General features: G+C 41.1%; 2 protein-coding genes across 2 annotated transcripts; both read right to left on the bottom strand.

The window, feature by feature from the left end:
* Nucleotides 1-10,459: 10,459 nt before the first annotated feature.
* On the bottom strand, nt 10,460-11,287 carry LOC144714827 (protein ALTERED XYLOGLUCAN 9-like). Its single transcript, XM_078589619.1, has one exon. It carries the CDS (start codon nt 11,285-11,287, stop codon nt 10,460-10,462), a length of 828 nt encoding a protein of 275 aa, XP_078445745.1.
* A 1,554-nt stretch (nt 11,288-12,841) lies between these two features.
* NUDX23 (nudix hydrolase homolog 23) lies at nt 12,842-16,142 on the bottom strand. Its single transcript, XM_078590131.1, has 7 exons — nt 15,832-16,142; nt 15,515-15,646; nt 15,018-15,094; nt 14,337-14,472; nt 14,090-14,230; nt 13,964-14,022; nt 12,842-13,070 (listed from the first exon to the last, which is right to left on the bottom strand). Exons 1-7 carry the CDS (start codon nt 16,063-16,065, stop codon nt 13,010-13,012), a joined length of 840 nt encoding a protein of 279 aa, XP_078446257.1. The 5' UTR covers nt 16,066-16,142; the 3' UTR covers nt 12,842-13,009.
* Nucleotides 16,143-17,461: the final 1,319 nt, after the last annotated feature.

Below are 17,461 nucleotides of genomic sequence, written 5' to 3' on the forward strand. Positions count from 1 at the left end.
TTAATTCTTCAAAAAGATACAAAGGTAATCTCGTTAATCATTAGATGATATGATCCCTGAACTATGCGAAAGGATCTTACTTTTCACATTAATGTGGTTGAATTTTTATTATGATATAAAGCTAAGCTTGCAAATAATTACATGGTGTGGTCTCTGGACAGGGAGAGAATCTCACTTTCACCGTGAGATTGTTAAATTTTCAGTATGGTATAAAACTATGTTTGCTAATCATTAGATGACGTTGTCACTGGACCATGGGAGAGAATATCACGTTTAGAGTGAGATTGTTAATTTTTTTCTTAAAACAACGAGATTGTTAAATTCTGAATAATTACATAGTGAGAATCTCACTTTCGTTCTGAGATGGTTAAATTTTCAATGTGATATGAAGCTAATCACGGATGTTTGTTGCATCTTCTGGATGGATGGCTATGGTTGTCTACTATGTAAATGGAATAAATTTACCGTTGATTGAGTTTTGCAAGAAAGCAAATATAATCACTTTTTTGTCAAAACTAATTATTTTTCACTCATATCAAGTATTATAATAGTTTCTGTAACGTGGGACAAAAAGAATGATGGCCTCGCATCTTATGGATCCCGTATAGAATAAGACATCAACCCCATAACTGGAAAGTTAATATGTATATAATTGGGAATAATTTTATTTAGAACCCTATTTTGTAATATATTCTGGCGCTAATATATTGCCTTCAGATATATTATTGATGGCGAGGCTTTTGCTAAGGAGTTGTCAATTAGTTTCTTCAAAGTTTTGACTTTATTAACTTTGAGTTCGGCAATTTGATGTTTTTTTCATAATTACCCTTCAAAACATATTCTAAATTTTATGTAAAAAACTCAGTGAATTTTTTTAATACAAATTTTATACTTCACCAATAAAGTTAAAAGCTGTGTCCTCAGTTTTGGTTCCTAACATGAGATTTTTTACTACATAAATAATATAATTTTGAGGCATTCATGATATTAAATAATATCATTATATTGTTAAGGTATTTATGTAGCATTTGATTTTTCTTTTGAAAGTGGTTGGTCGAGTGCACATAGCATTGGCGTTTGATGGTTACACTGAAATGCCTAAGAAAATGCTTTTGGTTTAGTATTTAAAATGTGTGCCCAGGATAATTAAAATTATTTATTATATTTGTTTTAGTATTTATGGATGTTTGCTTATAGAATTAAAATAGACAATTTTATGATCAATGTGTGGTTTTATTTCACATACTAATTGAAGAGCTGACCACTAATAACAAGGTGAATAACAACTTTGTCATTTACAGATAAATGTACATTCACCTAATAATCTGACTTGATAATTCTCGAGTTAACTTAAACCAGTATACCTATTTAAATGCGAAGGCAAAATCACTGATATCAAAGTTAGCATACTTACTTAACGACCAAGGACAGAGCATATAAAATATATACTTTGGCAATAAATTCAAAGACCAAGGACAAAGCATTTTACTTCTAATTACATTTTTTTTCAATTAATGACCAAGGACCTATAAAATAGCCAATATCATCTAATGTGTAGTTATATTTGATATGATGAGAGTCACCTGATAATATTTATATATTTGTGCATTACGTATTACTCGAAACTACCATGATGCATCTTGAGAGTAGTTTTTAATTAAAATTTTTATATATTTTAAAGGTCAAACCATTTTCCTTATTCCTTCATTTTGAGTTTGGTGGAATGTAGGGATATAATGGTAGTTTGGTGGAGCATAAGAAATGAAATAGTGTTTAAAAGAAGTGAAATACTTACATTTGAATTTTTTCGGGCTACTGTCTTTTATTATATTTCCCTCCACATTTTTAGTTTCCGTCGGGGAGAAATGACAAGCACTAAAAACAATCTAAATAATAAAACCAAAGAGATAATAACTTATAAAAGAGACGAAAATGTATATAATATTCCATTATAATTTAATATATTTATGTCTGGGCAAAAAGGGGTTAGGTCCTGTTTTGAGGTGGCAAGTGTAAATTTTTCTACCCACTGATTTCCTAACATGAGGGCTGAATGAGGAAGCCATTTTTTCAATTTTTTTTATTTTTCTAGAGCAGACACTATGAGGTCTAAAAAACACATAAAATAAAAATCAGGAGATTTCTGAATTGTTCACACCATTTTGATACCTCTCATTCAACTGTAGCAAAATCCTTTAACATTAAACATTTCAAGACCTAAAGAATAATTCTTCTCCCATGTACTATTACAAGAGATAAGAGATTAATATATACAATATTCTATATTTATGTATGTTACACCATTCCGTTAGCCTATTTCTTTCCTATACGTCAACAAGATGAACATCTCTCAAACTTTCAAGATATTTGAATATTTATTCACACTAAAAGTAATTTTTATTTCCTCTACAATATCTATATGTGCTACACCATCCCTTTCCTCTACACTAAAAGTAATAGTATATATTTATGTATGTTACACCATCCCTTTAGCCCATTTCTTTTCAATATGTCAACAAGATGAACATCTCTCAAACTTTCAAGATATTTGAATATTTATTCACACTAGAAGTAATTTTTCTTTCCTCAACAATATCTATATATGCTCCACCATCCCTTTCCTCTACACTAAAATTAATATTATACATTTATGTATGTTATGCCATCCCTTTAGCCAATTACTTTTTAATATGTCAACAAGATGAACATCTCTCAAACTTTCAAGATATTTGAATATCTATTCACACTAAAAATAATATTGTTTTCCTCTACAATATCTCTTTGAAAATGATATCATGCTTTAATTGTTCCTTCCTCAACATGCCACTATTAACCCACATACCCTCTCGAGATATTACCGAGGGTAAATTTAGGGGCACAACTGAGTGGCATCCAACCTACCATTGACTTACAACTATGATCTCAACTCCTATTAGTATCACTGCCTCATCTAGATCATTTATCTTGTTGTTGGCACTACAATTCTGTATTGGCATCGTTCGACCCATGCATATTATAATACACCAACTTCCCTCCCTGATCATTTTACCATGGTGGTTACAACCCATTGTAAGGGCGATGCTGGATGTCATAACAAAGATGGAGTTCATGGTCGTAGATTCATAAGGAATCAGTTTCTTCCATGTGGTCATTATGGGTAGACCAATCAATCATTGATCAACCATTTTTGGTCATTAGGCCTTTGCATATGAGCTCACGGACTTCTCTCTAATACCTGCTCAACCATAGCTCTTACCACTTTAGCTATCCACCTATCTCCGCTCAAGATGGAACATAAATAAATTAAGGCAGTTTCATCCACTTCTTCCAATATTTTGGCTACTCATGCTTTGACTTTAGGTACAAACACCCTTGATAACCTCTCATAACTCATATTTGATCAATGACTTGGGGGTATCTTCATGTTGGTTTCTAGAGGCCTTAATTAAGGCAAACAACTCAAAATGATTTACAGTGAATGACTTAAATGAAATCGTAATGGCACCAACATAAAATTAAATAGAGTCGTCTTTGCACGGGACTGCATTCATGATTTCTTGGATCCTCAAGCAAAACGAGTCAAACTGCTCATGTGTTCGGCCTCTAGATGTATCCACGCGATCATTGGCACATGTCGAATATCCACCTTCACCTTAACAACACCTATTCAACCTCCATCGTTATCGTTACGTTGTTCCAATCACGCCATGAATGGAGAGGAGTTAAGGAGAGAAGGGAGGAGAAGAAGAGAAAGGCCCCTGAACAATTCTGGCGTGGTGAATTTCATTCAGGGCCTTCCCCTATTTATACTAAGTGGGGTTTTATCATACAATCCCAAACCTTAAGTATATTTTCCGATGTCCAAAAGACCATTTGTGTGTGCCCTCTAGTCCCATGTATCAGTCTTCTTTACTACGCTAGCCGACTATTAATGTTTATTATCTTTCAAAATTAATTAACCACATAATCATATAGATTAATTAATATTGGATCGATTTAACCCAATGGATAGGTTGAGTCTCCAACATGTGGGGTGCCAAGCTACACCTCTTGCTCTAAAAGATGTAAAGTGGTGTGTATCAACTCACTTTTGGCAATTGTTTGTCATCTATTAATGTATGCATATAATCCTTCATCCAGCTTATGCTCCAAGAGACTTAAGGTATGGTCAACTATCAAACCCGAATTAGTCATCTGAGTTAGTACTAATGCTTTCAGAAATCATCTGTGAAAGACACCCTAACACTTCAGATAGGAGGAAGTCTTCTGCAGAAGATCAAGCCAGAGTGATCACCGGGGCACGCATATCTCTTGGCCAAATGGAGGTATTAAAGATGAAGTTGGGGTTTGGTGAAGAGGGAGAGAAGTAAGGAGTCATGGAGGGTGGGAAGAAGAGTCGTGGAGTGAAACCTCTAATGTCCAAGGACCATCAAAGAGGGGTTAGTTTTGTGAGCTGTAAGGATAGTTTTCTTGACTTTTGAATTCCAAATCCATTTTCTAGAATGAGACAAAATGCTCAAGGGAAGGATTATCAATAGGCATATCAACGATTCCTGGGGACTAGCAATAATCTAAGTGTCGGCATACATGATAACATTCAATTAATTTCATACATATTGCCTCTTTATTTACACTAAAATGATAATAATATCTCAATGCATAATGTCTTCTCCAATATCTTTACTATACTATCCAGGGACTCGTGAATGATCCCATCTCTGCCACTCTATCACCTTCATTATCTTTTTGCTTACTTGAGTTAAGATTAATTCAAATCTCATAATTAGGGACTCATAAGACGTAGTCAAAATATAAAGGTCCATCCATGAGATGTCTTCGATGTTTGGAATCTAAAGAGTACTTGCACAACAATGACATGAATCAACTTGGTTAACATTTTGATATAATGCCATTTAGGGAATCTGGTGGATCGATTTAGTGAAATCCTGTCGCAAGGAATATGCACTATCTGTCCTTAGTGTCTCTACACAAATGGCCACAAGATAAATCATTTGTATCATAGACTTAAGATCATATATTGTTATTATTTCTAAATATTTTGATCTTCATCTTGGGTATCCTTAGAATAGTAATATTTATAATGCATGGTAAAAGTCTAGTGATCATTATACTTGGATCTTGTCCTAATATAATAATTCATTCTGTTATATCTCACTGTTTTTTCCCTATATACTTCCAATACTATATTCCTATTTATTCATTAAATTTGGCTTGATTTAAAATCATCATGTATTTTCCTGTTGATTTGGCCTTGACTCATCCGTATGACTTTTTTTCTAAAATAATTTCACTGTCACTAATTATTTTGATTAACAAGTCATCATGTGTCCAGTTATTATGAAATTTGAATGGGGTTATCAACAACGTAGGTTCAATAGGTAGAGTTATTTTCTGCAATTCTGATTATATAAAATGAGAATGTGCTTTTATGCACAACTATACCATCATTTCTTCTCATACTTCCTAAATTATTAACATGTTATCATGTATTATTTCTATTTCAATGCATTCAATGCATATACATATTTTTAATTTTCATGCATTTATTGATATTACTACTTTTCATAGACTAACCCTACTCGTCTTCAAGGAAATCAATTAATTTATTAATCATACTTTTCTTTAGGCACGTGTGTGCAAATCATGAATGATTTATTTTTTCTCAACTTTTTTTAAAGAGATGGGTTAATGGACATATGAGTTATATGCATTTAGAATGCTATGAAATGTATCTTTCTAGATGAAAGGATGGAACTTTAAGTGGCACATGTGGATTAGAAAGGGTATATGATGACAGAAATGAGGCATATACCAACTGATCTAGATGTTACCATTAGTCCTCTAGTCACAAGTCATTTTTGAATGTATTATGCATAGATCAATCTGGCTATCCTATCATAAATCATGGCATCGAGTAAATTTATTCAAACTTAATTTGTAGTAGAATACCAAATCACAAAATAATCTTTAAATTCAAAACATGCACCACGTCACCTTTGGACAAATTGAATATGTAATTTATCCGGTATTTAGTCATCAATAAGTCTCACTAGAACCTACAATGAGGAAGCGAAAAAAGAAGAAAAGGGGGCACTCGAGAACCACATGGGTATCAAAAGAGGGTTTCCCCCTCTTTTTGTACTATTCATGATGATTACATATAAAAGTGACCATCATTGATAGAATTTCATAAAGTTCCTCGAACTTGGAGTATATCCACAAGAACATTTTAAAGTATTGTATGTCTAACTTTAATGTCTTTGTATTAGTTTATATAATAACTATAACTTCCCAATAACCATAATTGTATGACCTTATTTATTAATTATATCAACATATATATTAATTAATCAAATTAACACATAGATTAATTAATCAAAGATAAATCAACATGTTGAATTACTAAGTTACACCTTAGGTTCGAGAATATAAAAATGAGTATGTTAACTCTCTCGTTAAAACCTTACCATCATCAGTTATAATCTCTCATTCGCAGAAGACTCTGAAGGACTTGGGGTATATTTAAGAGTCAAACCCTAATCAGTCATTCTAGCTAGTGTTGATGCATAAATAATTTTTCTTATATTTCAACAACCATGGCTAAGGATGGTTATTAGATATTATTTCTTGAGCTTATATCCTCTTATATTGAGGGCAAACCATCTCATACTAACTACACAATCATGTTCGTCATCTTGTTGATACATCCAAATGAGGACAATTTAGAACCTCATGATCAGAGACTTGTAGGTTATACTCAAAATACAAAAAAAATCATTCATAAAGTGTTTTTGATTTATTGGGTTTAAGGACCACTTATACAAATACGACTTGAATTAATGTTAAGTACAATAATGTCCAATGATTCATATGGATCAATTCATTAAAATCATTCTCCAAATAGCTCCCACCATCTGTCCTCAGTGTCTTCACACCAATGGACATGATATCAGATATAGTAATCAAAGGAGCCATAATAGACATAACTACTCTAAATTTTGATGTCATTCTCATTCTCCAGCATCCTTTAGTGAGTTATGATCTCATCATGATTCATTTTGACATTGCATGAACATATGAACTTCAATTATATCGCACAAGATGTGGAATGCAAGTTTGATTAGCATGCCAATATATCACCAATACACTCATCATGGCAAAAATCAACCAAATCCAAGGTCTAGTTCTAGAGGAGACCAATGAGTTTGGATGGTAGTTACTTGACTTAGGGGGTTCACCCAAGGCCAATGAGTAACTGGATAGAACTTCAAGGGATTTTTGGCATAAATAAACATCATTCACTGAAAAAATAATCCATCTCAAATCAAGGTGCACATACACTTTGTTATCTTTGGTAATCATGATCTATGACTAGTTGTCACGCGGTCAAATCTCGAGCTAGGAACAATGCACAGACTGAATGTGTGCCGGCCTCAAGGCTTGAGTTGAAACACTAAGCAGCCTTTGCTTATATAGCAGAAGTCTCTTGCAGTAGCTTTAGAATGCTTGGAGTTCAAGGAGAGAGGGTAGGGACTAATCCCCATTCATGAATTGGGTCATTGCATTATATCAGATAATATTACATTATATCAGATGATACCAAAGTAACGAGACAAGGCATCGTGTGCTTGGGTAGTGGTGCTCTTGTGCCTTGAGGCCCGCTGCCTCGCGCACGCGGGCCTGTCGACACCGCCGCTACACGGGTGCCCCTGACCAGGCGCAATGCGCCCGAGGGTCATGGCCCTCAGTGCACTCGCCAATACGTCCCAACCTTGATGCTTCACATGCCACCAGCACTCGTGTTGAGATCATCGCGCTTGTGCCCATTGGTCTGCGTAGGCGCCGGCGTGCTCAGCTCCCCAAGTTGAGCGCCACGTGCCCAACATTACCCGTAGGGGCGCCACACGCCATGTAGCCGTCTCGGCGCTCTTTGTGCGTCAATGCCTTAGTCTCCTGGGGGGATGTCTTTCGCCCAGCACCCCACACACACAACATGCGCGTGCAGCCCACATGGCGCACAATGATTGCATCTCTGATGCCCAGCATGCGCGCACCACATGTGCGCATGACACTTGGCATCTGTGCACACGCACTCTCGGCGCCCTACACGCACAATGTGCGCGCAGCCTGACCTGATCTGACTCGCTTGCACGCCGAAGAGAACCTAACGAGTATTGGTTTTAAAGATTTGTGTTGGGTGGCACCACCCAACATGAGTGTGGTGTTTTCGCTTAAGGACTTGATCCACTATTCTGAGTCCGAGTACACAAACATGTCCTCACAATAAACACGCAGGCATATGTGCATGAATGACACCTACTTGGGGGCCTTACACTAGTCTACACTCACATTTGGTTTAGTTACATGTACAAGATTGCCAAAAGTTGTTCTTTAGTGAATCTTGGGCTATAGTGGATGTCTAATTAAAATAGACCTACTTAATCTTTAGACCGGAGATCCTAATTCATCAACAAGGGGATTGAATTCTCATTATCTTCGAAGTTAGCATTGGCATATAAAAATTCTGTGGATCAACGAATTTGTGAGAGGATTTAAATCTGGATTGCGATTAAGATTAGCTGGTGATGACTCGTGCATTCTGGCTGGTAATTTTTTGTCAATATCTTACATTATTTTAACTAATGCAGCTGGTTACAAGTCGGTCCTTCAAAATTCAAGTTTTAGAGGGAGAGAGCCAGAGTTGGAGAGCTGGAGAGAAAGAGAGATAGACCCAGAAATGGAGAGAGAGGGAAAGAGGGATGGAAGGAGAAATGGAGAGAGAGAGAGAGAGAGATAGAAGGAGAAATGGAGAGAGAGAGAGAGAAAGAGAGAGATAGAAGGAGAAATGGAGAGAGAGAGAGAGAAAGAGAGAGATAGAAGGAGAAATGGAGAGAGAGAAAAAGAGAGATAGATGGAGAGAGAGAGAAAGAGAGATGGATGGAGAATTGGAGAGAGAGAGAAAGAGAGATGGACGGAGAAATGGAGAGAGAGAGAGAGATGGATGGAGAATTGGAGAGAGAGAGAAAGAGAGATGGACGGAGAAATGGAGAGAGAGAGAGAGAGAGATGGATGGAGAATTGGAGAGAGAGAGAAAGAGAGATGGACGGAGAAATGGAGAGAGAGAGAGAGAGATGGATGGAGAATTGGAAAGAGAGATGATACGGAGATAGATGGATAGAGAGAGAGAGATGAGATGAGATGTGGAGAAATAGATAGATGGAGAAATGGAGAGAGAGATGAGATGGAGGTAGATGGACAGAGAAAGAAGAGATGGAGAGAGAGAGAGAGAGAAAGAGAGAGATACAAGGGGAAATGGAGAGAGAGCTTTGAGATTCAGCGAGAGTGCGAGACGAATAGAGAGCGATATGAGACACAGAGAGAGAGAGAGAGAGAGAGGAGACGAGAAACGCTAAGCCCGTCCTACGGCGGGCCGAGAACCGATCAGCGACGAGCGAGTTGAGCTTTGAGATCTAGAGAGAGAGAGAGGAGACGAGAAGCGCTAAGCCGGTTCAATGGCGGGGGGAGAACCCATCGGAGAGAGAGAGAAAGAGAGAAATGGAGAGAGAGAAAGAGAGATAGATGGACAAATGCAGAGAGAGAGAGAGAGAAAGAGAGATGGATAAATTCAGAGAGAGAGGGAAAGAGAGATGGATAAATGCAGAGAGAGAGAGAGAGAAAGAGAGAGATGGATAAATGCAGCGAGAAAGAGAGATAGATGGAGAAACGGAGAGAGATAGATGGCAAAATGGGAAGACAGATAGCTGGAGAAATGGAGAGAGATGGATAGAGAGAGATGAGATGAGCTGTGGAGTGATAGAAAGATGGAGAAACGGAGAGAGAGATAGAAGGAGAAATGGAGAGAGAGATATGAAATTCAGAGAGACGAATAGAGAGCGAGCGAGATGACACACAGAATTAGAGACAGATAAGACTAGAAACTCTAACCCCGTTCAATGGCGGGGCGAGAACCGATCGGCGACGAGCGAGTTGAACTTTGAGATCTAGCGAGACGAATAGAGAGAGAGAGAGAGATAGATAGAGATAGATAGATAGATAGATAGATAGAGAGAGAGAGATAGAGAGAGAGATGAGACTAGAAACTCTAAACCCGTTCAATGGCGGGGCGAGAACCGATCGGCGACGAGCGAGTTGAACTTTGAGATCTAGCGAGACGAATAGAGAGAGAGAGAGAGAGATAGATAGATATAGATAGATAGATAGATAGAGAGAGAGAGAGATAGAGAGAGAGATGAGACTAGAAACTCTAAACCCGTTCAATGGCGGGGCGAGAACCGATCGGCGACGAGCGAGTTGAACTTTGAGATCTAGCGAGACGAATAGAGAGAGAGAGAGAGAGATAGATATAGATAGATAGATAGATAGATAGATAGAGAGAGAGAGAGAGAGAGAGAGAGGAAACGAGAAGAGCTAAGCCGGTTCAATGGCGGGGGGAGAAGCCATCAGCGGCGAGCGAGTTGAGCAAGACCTGAACAGCGGCCTCGTAGACGCCCTCCACGTAATGCAGCCCATCCTCGGCGCAGGCCTCCCCGCAGCCGGCGGTGAGCCCCCCCAAATCCACGAGCACAAACGGCCCCCCCTCCTCCCTCAGCAGCCCGCTACCCCTCGCCGCCCTCTCGTACGCCTCCCACGCCTCCCCCCCCATCCTCTCCCTCTTCTCCTCCGTCCCCAACCTCCCCTTCACCACCCTCGCCAACCCCAGCCAGAACAACCTCCCCCCCTTAACCGCCGCCCCAACCGCCGCCAGCCCCCTCCCGTACTCCCCCGCGTCCCCCACGTGCAACATGTGCCACAGCCCCGAGCCCATCACCACCACGTCCGCGCCCCCCCCCGCCAGCCCGGTCAGGTTCGCCTCGTACGGCGCCCACGCGAAGTCCAGCCGCGTGCCGGTCGCCCGGTCCGCCGCGGCGTAGTCGCTGTGGCGCTTGGCGAGCCCCGACCGGGCCGCCTCCAGCGCCGGTGGCTCGAGGACCAGCCCCAGCATGGCCAGCGCGAAGAGCCGCGCCTGTGAGTCCCCCGCGACCAGGATCCGCGCGCCGCGGAGGAGATCGCCGGTCCGCTTGCGGTAGCCGCAGGCTCGGGCCTGGCTCGACCAGGCCCAGGACCGCCGGTCCGCGGCCCAGACCACGGCGTTGAGCAGCGCGCCGCAGGCCCGGTCGCGGCCCTGTCGCAGGCTCGGGGTAGAGCTTACGGCCAGCGCGATGAGGACCGCCAAGCCCAGGAAGAGGAGCTGCCGCCGGCGCGCCATTCTAGACTCCGCCCCCTTTTCTTTCCTTGGTTTTTTTTAAACGGGCTCCCCCCCCCCCCCCCCGGCCCGTTAAGGGTTCATCCAATTATTACAATTCTTAATAAGAAAATTGAGATTTGAGACTCTTAATGATGGACCTGTTAAACAGGTTAGAACCGATACTGTCCGTTGGGGGATATAGTTCCGGATCGTCTGGGACGTGGTTGATGGACGGGACAGGACGAAGATCCTCCTGTCCGACGTCTGAAATCAGTGCAGGGACGGTTTCTTCATCCGAGACCTCCGGACGGGACGGTTTTTTCGTCCGAACCCGTCTTGTCTGGAGGTCTCGGGATGAGTTTCAGTCCCGATTTTCGTCCAACCTCGCGGACGGGATGATTTTTTTGTCCTGGGACAAAAAAACTGCCCCGTCCGCGTCCTTGCACTCTCTAGTTCCGGATCGTCCGGGTCGTGGACGATGGGCCGGACGGGATGAAGATCGTCCCGTCCAACATCGGAATCAGTGCAGGGACGCGGACGGGATGGTTTTTCCGTCGGAGTGGACGAAAACCGTCCTGTCTGGAGGTCTCGGGACGCATTTCTGTCCTGATTTTCGTCCAACCTCGAGGACGGGATGATTTTTTCATCCAGGGACGAAAAAACCGTCCCGTCCGTGTCCCTGCACTCTCTAGTTCAGGATCGTTCAGGACGTGGACGATAGACCGGACAGACGAAGATCATCCCGTCCGACAACGAAATCAGTGCAGGGACATGGACGGGACGGTTTTTTCGTCTGAGACCTACGGACGGGACAGTCTTTTCATCCGAGTGGACGAAAACCGTCCCGTCCGGAGGTCTCGGAACAAATTTCCGTCCTGATTTTCGTCCTACCTCACGGACGGGACGGTTTTTTCGTCCCAGAATGAAAAAACCATCCCGTCCGCGTCTCTGCACTATAGTTGGGGATTTGTGGGTTCACCAAAAATGTCGGTACTGGGTTTACCGCAAGTTTGGTAAGGGGTTTGAGGACCTATTGATATTTTGACCAATGCAGTTGGTTGGAGATTCGCGGGTATACCGCAAGTTTGTTAACAGGTTCCAATACCAAGAGCAGACCAGACCGAAACATGGAACAGTTAATCTTTTGACCAATATCATCAGTTGGGGACTCACAGGTTTACCGAAATTTATGGTTAGTGTTTTGACCGAAGCCTAAAATGCCCTGAAAAATTGATTGTTCAACTCTTTTAATCAACATTTTGACCTGAATTTTGCCTTTGATGTTTTCAGATACCTGTGATGGAACTTATAGGTTTTACCCAACTGGAGTAGATCTTTCACCAACTGATGTACAGGTTTATGTTTTTGCTAAAAACTGTAATTGAGACGCAAACTGTCATTCTCTAATCCAATTTATCATTGCCATCATGGATTCAATCAGCCATCATCTATCAACTGAGATCAATTGTACGAACCCGGTTGAGCATTGTCTATTGAACAGATCAATCGAGATCAGTCTGATCGTTCATCATCAATCCTACATGGACGATCAAATCCTGACTGCACTGACCACTATTTTGAAGAAAAATCAATACTTGGAGACATTAAAGTACATTCTCTATGCCGAAGTTACAGAGGCCGTTGGATATACAGGAAGATGTTCTGATGAAGAACAGTTGCTTCCGATCTAATACTCAGTTTAGTTCAACGCAAATGGGTGACCACGCCGAAGCCCAGCTACGTTCAGGAAGCAATATGATTCTCTAGAGTGTAGCCGTTTGGATCAGATGGGCTTGAACCGGGCCTGAACCATCAGTTAAGTCAAGAAAATTTCAGATAATCATAACAATAAGAGCAAGCAATGAAAAAGAAGAAAAAGAACCAGGCTTCAGTAAGAGAAGAAATGAAGAAAAGATAAAGAACCAGGCTTCATTATTGGAGATGCTAATAATGATGATGACGCTGATGATGATGATAATTGGCTGTATCATCTTATTATAAAGGTCGTAGCAATGTGATGCCAAATAATGATGATGATGATGAAGGGTCCTTGTTGGTGATGCCATAATGAAACCCTGAGGCGATAATCTCAGATAATTGTAATAATAAAAGCCACCATGAGAAAGAAGGAAATGAACTAAGCTTTATTCACCCGAGAAAAACCAAACCTTGAAGATATTCAGATGACGATAATCATGGCAAAAGGCACACATAACGACTATTAGTGTCATGGCAACGTGATGATGATACGACCCGAGGGGTAATATCATCTTCTATGTAATATAACAACGAATGATACTGAAAATGCTTCAATTTAATGCCTGTTCCATGTCCAGCTATGGAGAAGATGAGAGAGAAGATAGATTAGGGTTTATGGAATTGAGAGTTTAATGGGAATTGAATGGTTGGAGGAGAGGTCGAATGGAAGAGGTGGGGATTGACCAGAGAAGAGCAGCCAGAAGACACAGTGAGGTAGAGACAATCAGGAAGTACGAAGATTGTGGAGGGAGACACGGGACTTAGATGTAGAGGGGCGGAGAGACAAAGAGCTTCGAGTTCATATACATCTTTTCCTGGCTGCCTTCTAAATGGAGGGGCCCCTATTTAAAGGGACCAAGAAGAAGGGAAAGACATGAATGCTCTAAGTAGCCAAAGATGGAATGACAATCGGATAAGGATGAAAATGCTAGAGGGTACCTCTTGTTAATGATGCCATAGTGAAACTTGAGGCGTCCGTTCCTAGTGTCTTCAATGTACTGGATGATGGAAGAAGAATTAGATAAGAGAAACAGAGGAGGAATGCAAAATGGCAGAGGGGAATACCAGCTTCAAGGCGACGATGATCGAGGAGAAGGCGATGGAATCGAAGGGGATTTCATCCAAGGCAAACAGCGCACATTCCAAGGACTCTGGGCCCGGTGAGAAGCAGGGATGTCTCAGTCTAGCTCGGAAAATGATGTAACTCTGCGGGTGTTTCAGGTGACAGGAGAAGGGTGATCTTTGCGCTTACGCCAAGGGCAATTCAACATTTACAGTAGCGAAGGTTACGAGAGAGAGAGTGTCTTCCCACTTGGCCTATTCCGGGGATGTCCAGCTGGGCAAATGGAGATGTCACTTCCACATCGGCGCAAGCTTCTTCTAGTGTTTCCCTTGTTGCTCCCTCCATGGCTGATTCACCAACTTCCATGTATCCAGCAGGTATGGTCCTGAGAAATCAGCAACAAGAAGTGAATTATCATGGCTGTTTAAAGGGATGTCTCACGGTGCAGTGTGGAAATTCACCCCACATGGCAAATTTATGACCCCCCCAAACCCCTTGCGTGGTGAACAGGGCGGTTCTGGGGTGGAAATTTGAACCGTGCACTGCCCAAAACTACCCAAGAAAGATGGGCAACGAGAGAGACATGACAAACAAGAGCGATGATAGAGAGAGATGAGAAAAGAGGGGTGAGAAACTACAGAGGAAATAGAGAGACAAGAGATTGATGAAGAGGGAGAGAGAGAGAGAGAGAGAGAGAGAGAGAGAGAGAGAGAGACCAAGAGAGAAATGAAATGCCCCCGAATGGCACAATGGCTCTAAGGATCTGTGCAGTTTGTGGTGCCAATGCTGGGGGGGGGGCACGCAAAGAGCGGTTAAAAAATTTGAACTACGCCCAATGACTGTACACCTCAAGTAATTGGACCATCCTAGTTGCCTCAACCTCCCCAATTTTAAAAAACTCCAGGAAATAAACAGTTTTATTGCGCGTACCATAGGCCAAATGAAGGCTCAATCTTGCGTTTGCAGAGAAGAACCTTCTCTTCGTGTTCTACTACACAGCCTACAACCTGAACCAACCGATTAAACATAATTCATCCAATCAAGCGACATAAACAGAATTGAGGTGGAGTTCCTAAGAAAGAACACATTAAATGTCGAATAATTTTGGGATTTCGGACATAATATGTTATATTTGGAATGAGCTGAATGCAATATTTCTCTTTAAATCATTTCCGGGTCACTGAAGTTCCCACGGAACGATTAGAAATTCTCCAACCTTTCGTTATCTCTCAGCATTGGGCATACATGCGGCCCAGGATTTTTGAACTTTACGACTTAAATGGAACTCCAGAATATCAATTCACCCTAGAGATTATATGATTGTGACATTTTGAGAAAAAAATGAGCAAAATTGACTAACTTGTCTGCAAAATTAAACTTTTTAATGTCGATCTGAAGAAGAAACGAGAGAAGCATGGCGCTGTTACCATTTTAGGGTTTTCGTAGTGTATTTTCCCGCAAGCTGTACATACAGCCCTCAATTTTTCGTCTCCTTCTGGGACAACGGGACTTGTTGGGGAACCGCACGCCAGACAAAACCTAATCCGGGGTATGTGCGCCTGACGCAGTTGATAAAAGTATCAGCCTTAATGCAATTGCAAGAGTGAAAAACCCAATGAACAAAGTTATAAAATCATTAATAGTTGCCCCGACGCATGCATTTAGGCATAGAAAACGGCGAAAACCAGAAATCATGGCAAGCTAAAAATGACGTAAGAATCATAAATTATTCCGTTGTAATCACCGTTGGAGAAGGCGTTCTGCTGGGATCCGCAGCCCCTTCAGACGCCCTCGCAGAGATCAATGACGCTCTAGAATACACCTTGCCCGTTGAACAGAAGAACGCAACCGGCAACAGAGGTTGGAGAGCTGCCGCGCATTTCGTCAAGGACGGAGCACTGAAGAATCCATTCGAAGATTTACATCGCTGCAGCGGTTTCCGCCCCAATCCACGAACAACGCGAAGTGATTTGATCATCGAATCTGCTCCAAATTTGAGACTTTTCCGACTCGGTGAAATTGAGCGTCGCCGTTATCAAGATAGATCAGCTATTCCCCGGACTCTTCTACCCCCATAACTATACTATTTTATTATACTATAGAGTATATTATCCATAACTATTCATTCGATCTTAATAGGTATTTACTCTTAATTATAGGATTTAAATGGGAAGCTGGTTTTGTGAGCTTTAATTTATCTTAATCTTCAATAGGGAAAAAAAAATCATAGTGGTATTTTGGAATACTCTGCAGACAATTTTACCCTATACTCTCTTTAAACTATTTTTTCTAGGCAACTATTTACTCTTCTTTATACCATCTGAAAGACAAGTTAGCCCATGTTGTTTATTTTATTGTATTTAAAAAGTTTACCTTAACAAAACTGGTATTTTGAAGTACTCTGGGGGTGATGTTATTTGATAGCTTTTACTATTTGAAGTTATTTTTATCTAATAGTTATTCACACATAATTATACAGTTTAAACGAAAAGTTACCTTATTTTAATTTCTAAAAACTTTTTTTATTTGCGAGAGAAACATGGTGTTGAGTACGACCAAGACAAGGGTTTTGCTAGTAGACTGATTCAACCTGGCCCTGGACGTCACCCCGAAAGATTTCGTATGCGTAAAAGTTTAGTGGTCAATGGAACAAGGATAAACATCCCAATTTATACACAAACGACACTCGTCCACGCCCACTTAATAAAGAAAACAGTAGAAGATCCTATCCACATGGGTGGTGAATGACACCAAGAAAGATTTTACACATGTAAAAGTTTAGTGCTCCCAATATACACACAGACCTATTTGTCCATACAACAATAGTATCTTTGGGGTTGCCAACAACTCCTATGGTGCATGGACGTGGACTGAATGGTTATTTCGTCTGGTGGACAAAGAAATGGTTCCATCCGGGAGTTCAAACAAGTGACGGGATGTAGAATCCTCCGCCGGTCTCCAGACGGGATGATATTTTCATCCGTGGATGAAATAACCATTCTGCCAGGGCCATGCACGACAGATGGGACAGTTTCTGTGTCTAATGGGAGTCGAGTAGGAGCCTGAGAACTCCAGCTGGCCGACACACGTAGGGAATGGCACGTCCGGGACGTGACGCCCCGAACGTGACGAGACGGATGACGGGTTGTGACAGATGGTGACGTGATGAAATGTTCGTCACGTCACCGTCACATCACTCGTCCGAGGATTTTCCAAAAATTCATCACATTCCTGTCACTCGTCCGCGCGTCCTCGTGTCGTCACGTCACCGTCACGGTGACGGCGTCATCGTCTCTAGCGACAGGAATTACAAAATTATGTTATATGATATATATATTTTATTTTTATTAATATCAGTTAAATAACATCACCGT

Source organism: Wolffia australiana, chromosome 18, assembly GCF_029677425.1.
Source record: "Wolffia australiana isolate 7733 chromosome 18, ASM2967742v1".
Taxonomy (NCBI): domain Eukaryota; kingdom Viridiplantae; phylum Streptophyta; class Magnoliopsida; order Alismatales; family Araceae; genus Wolffia; species Wolffia australiana.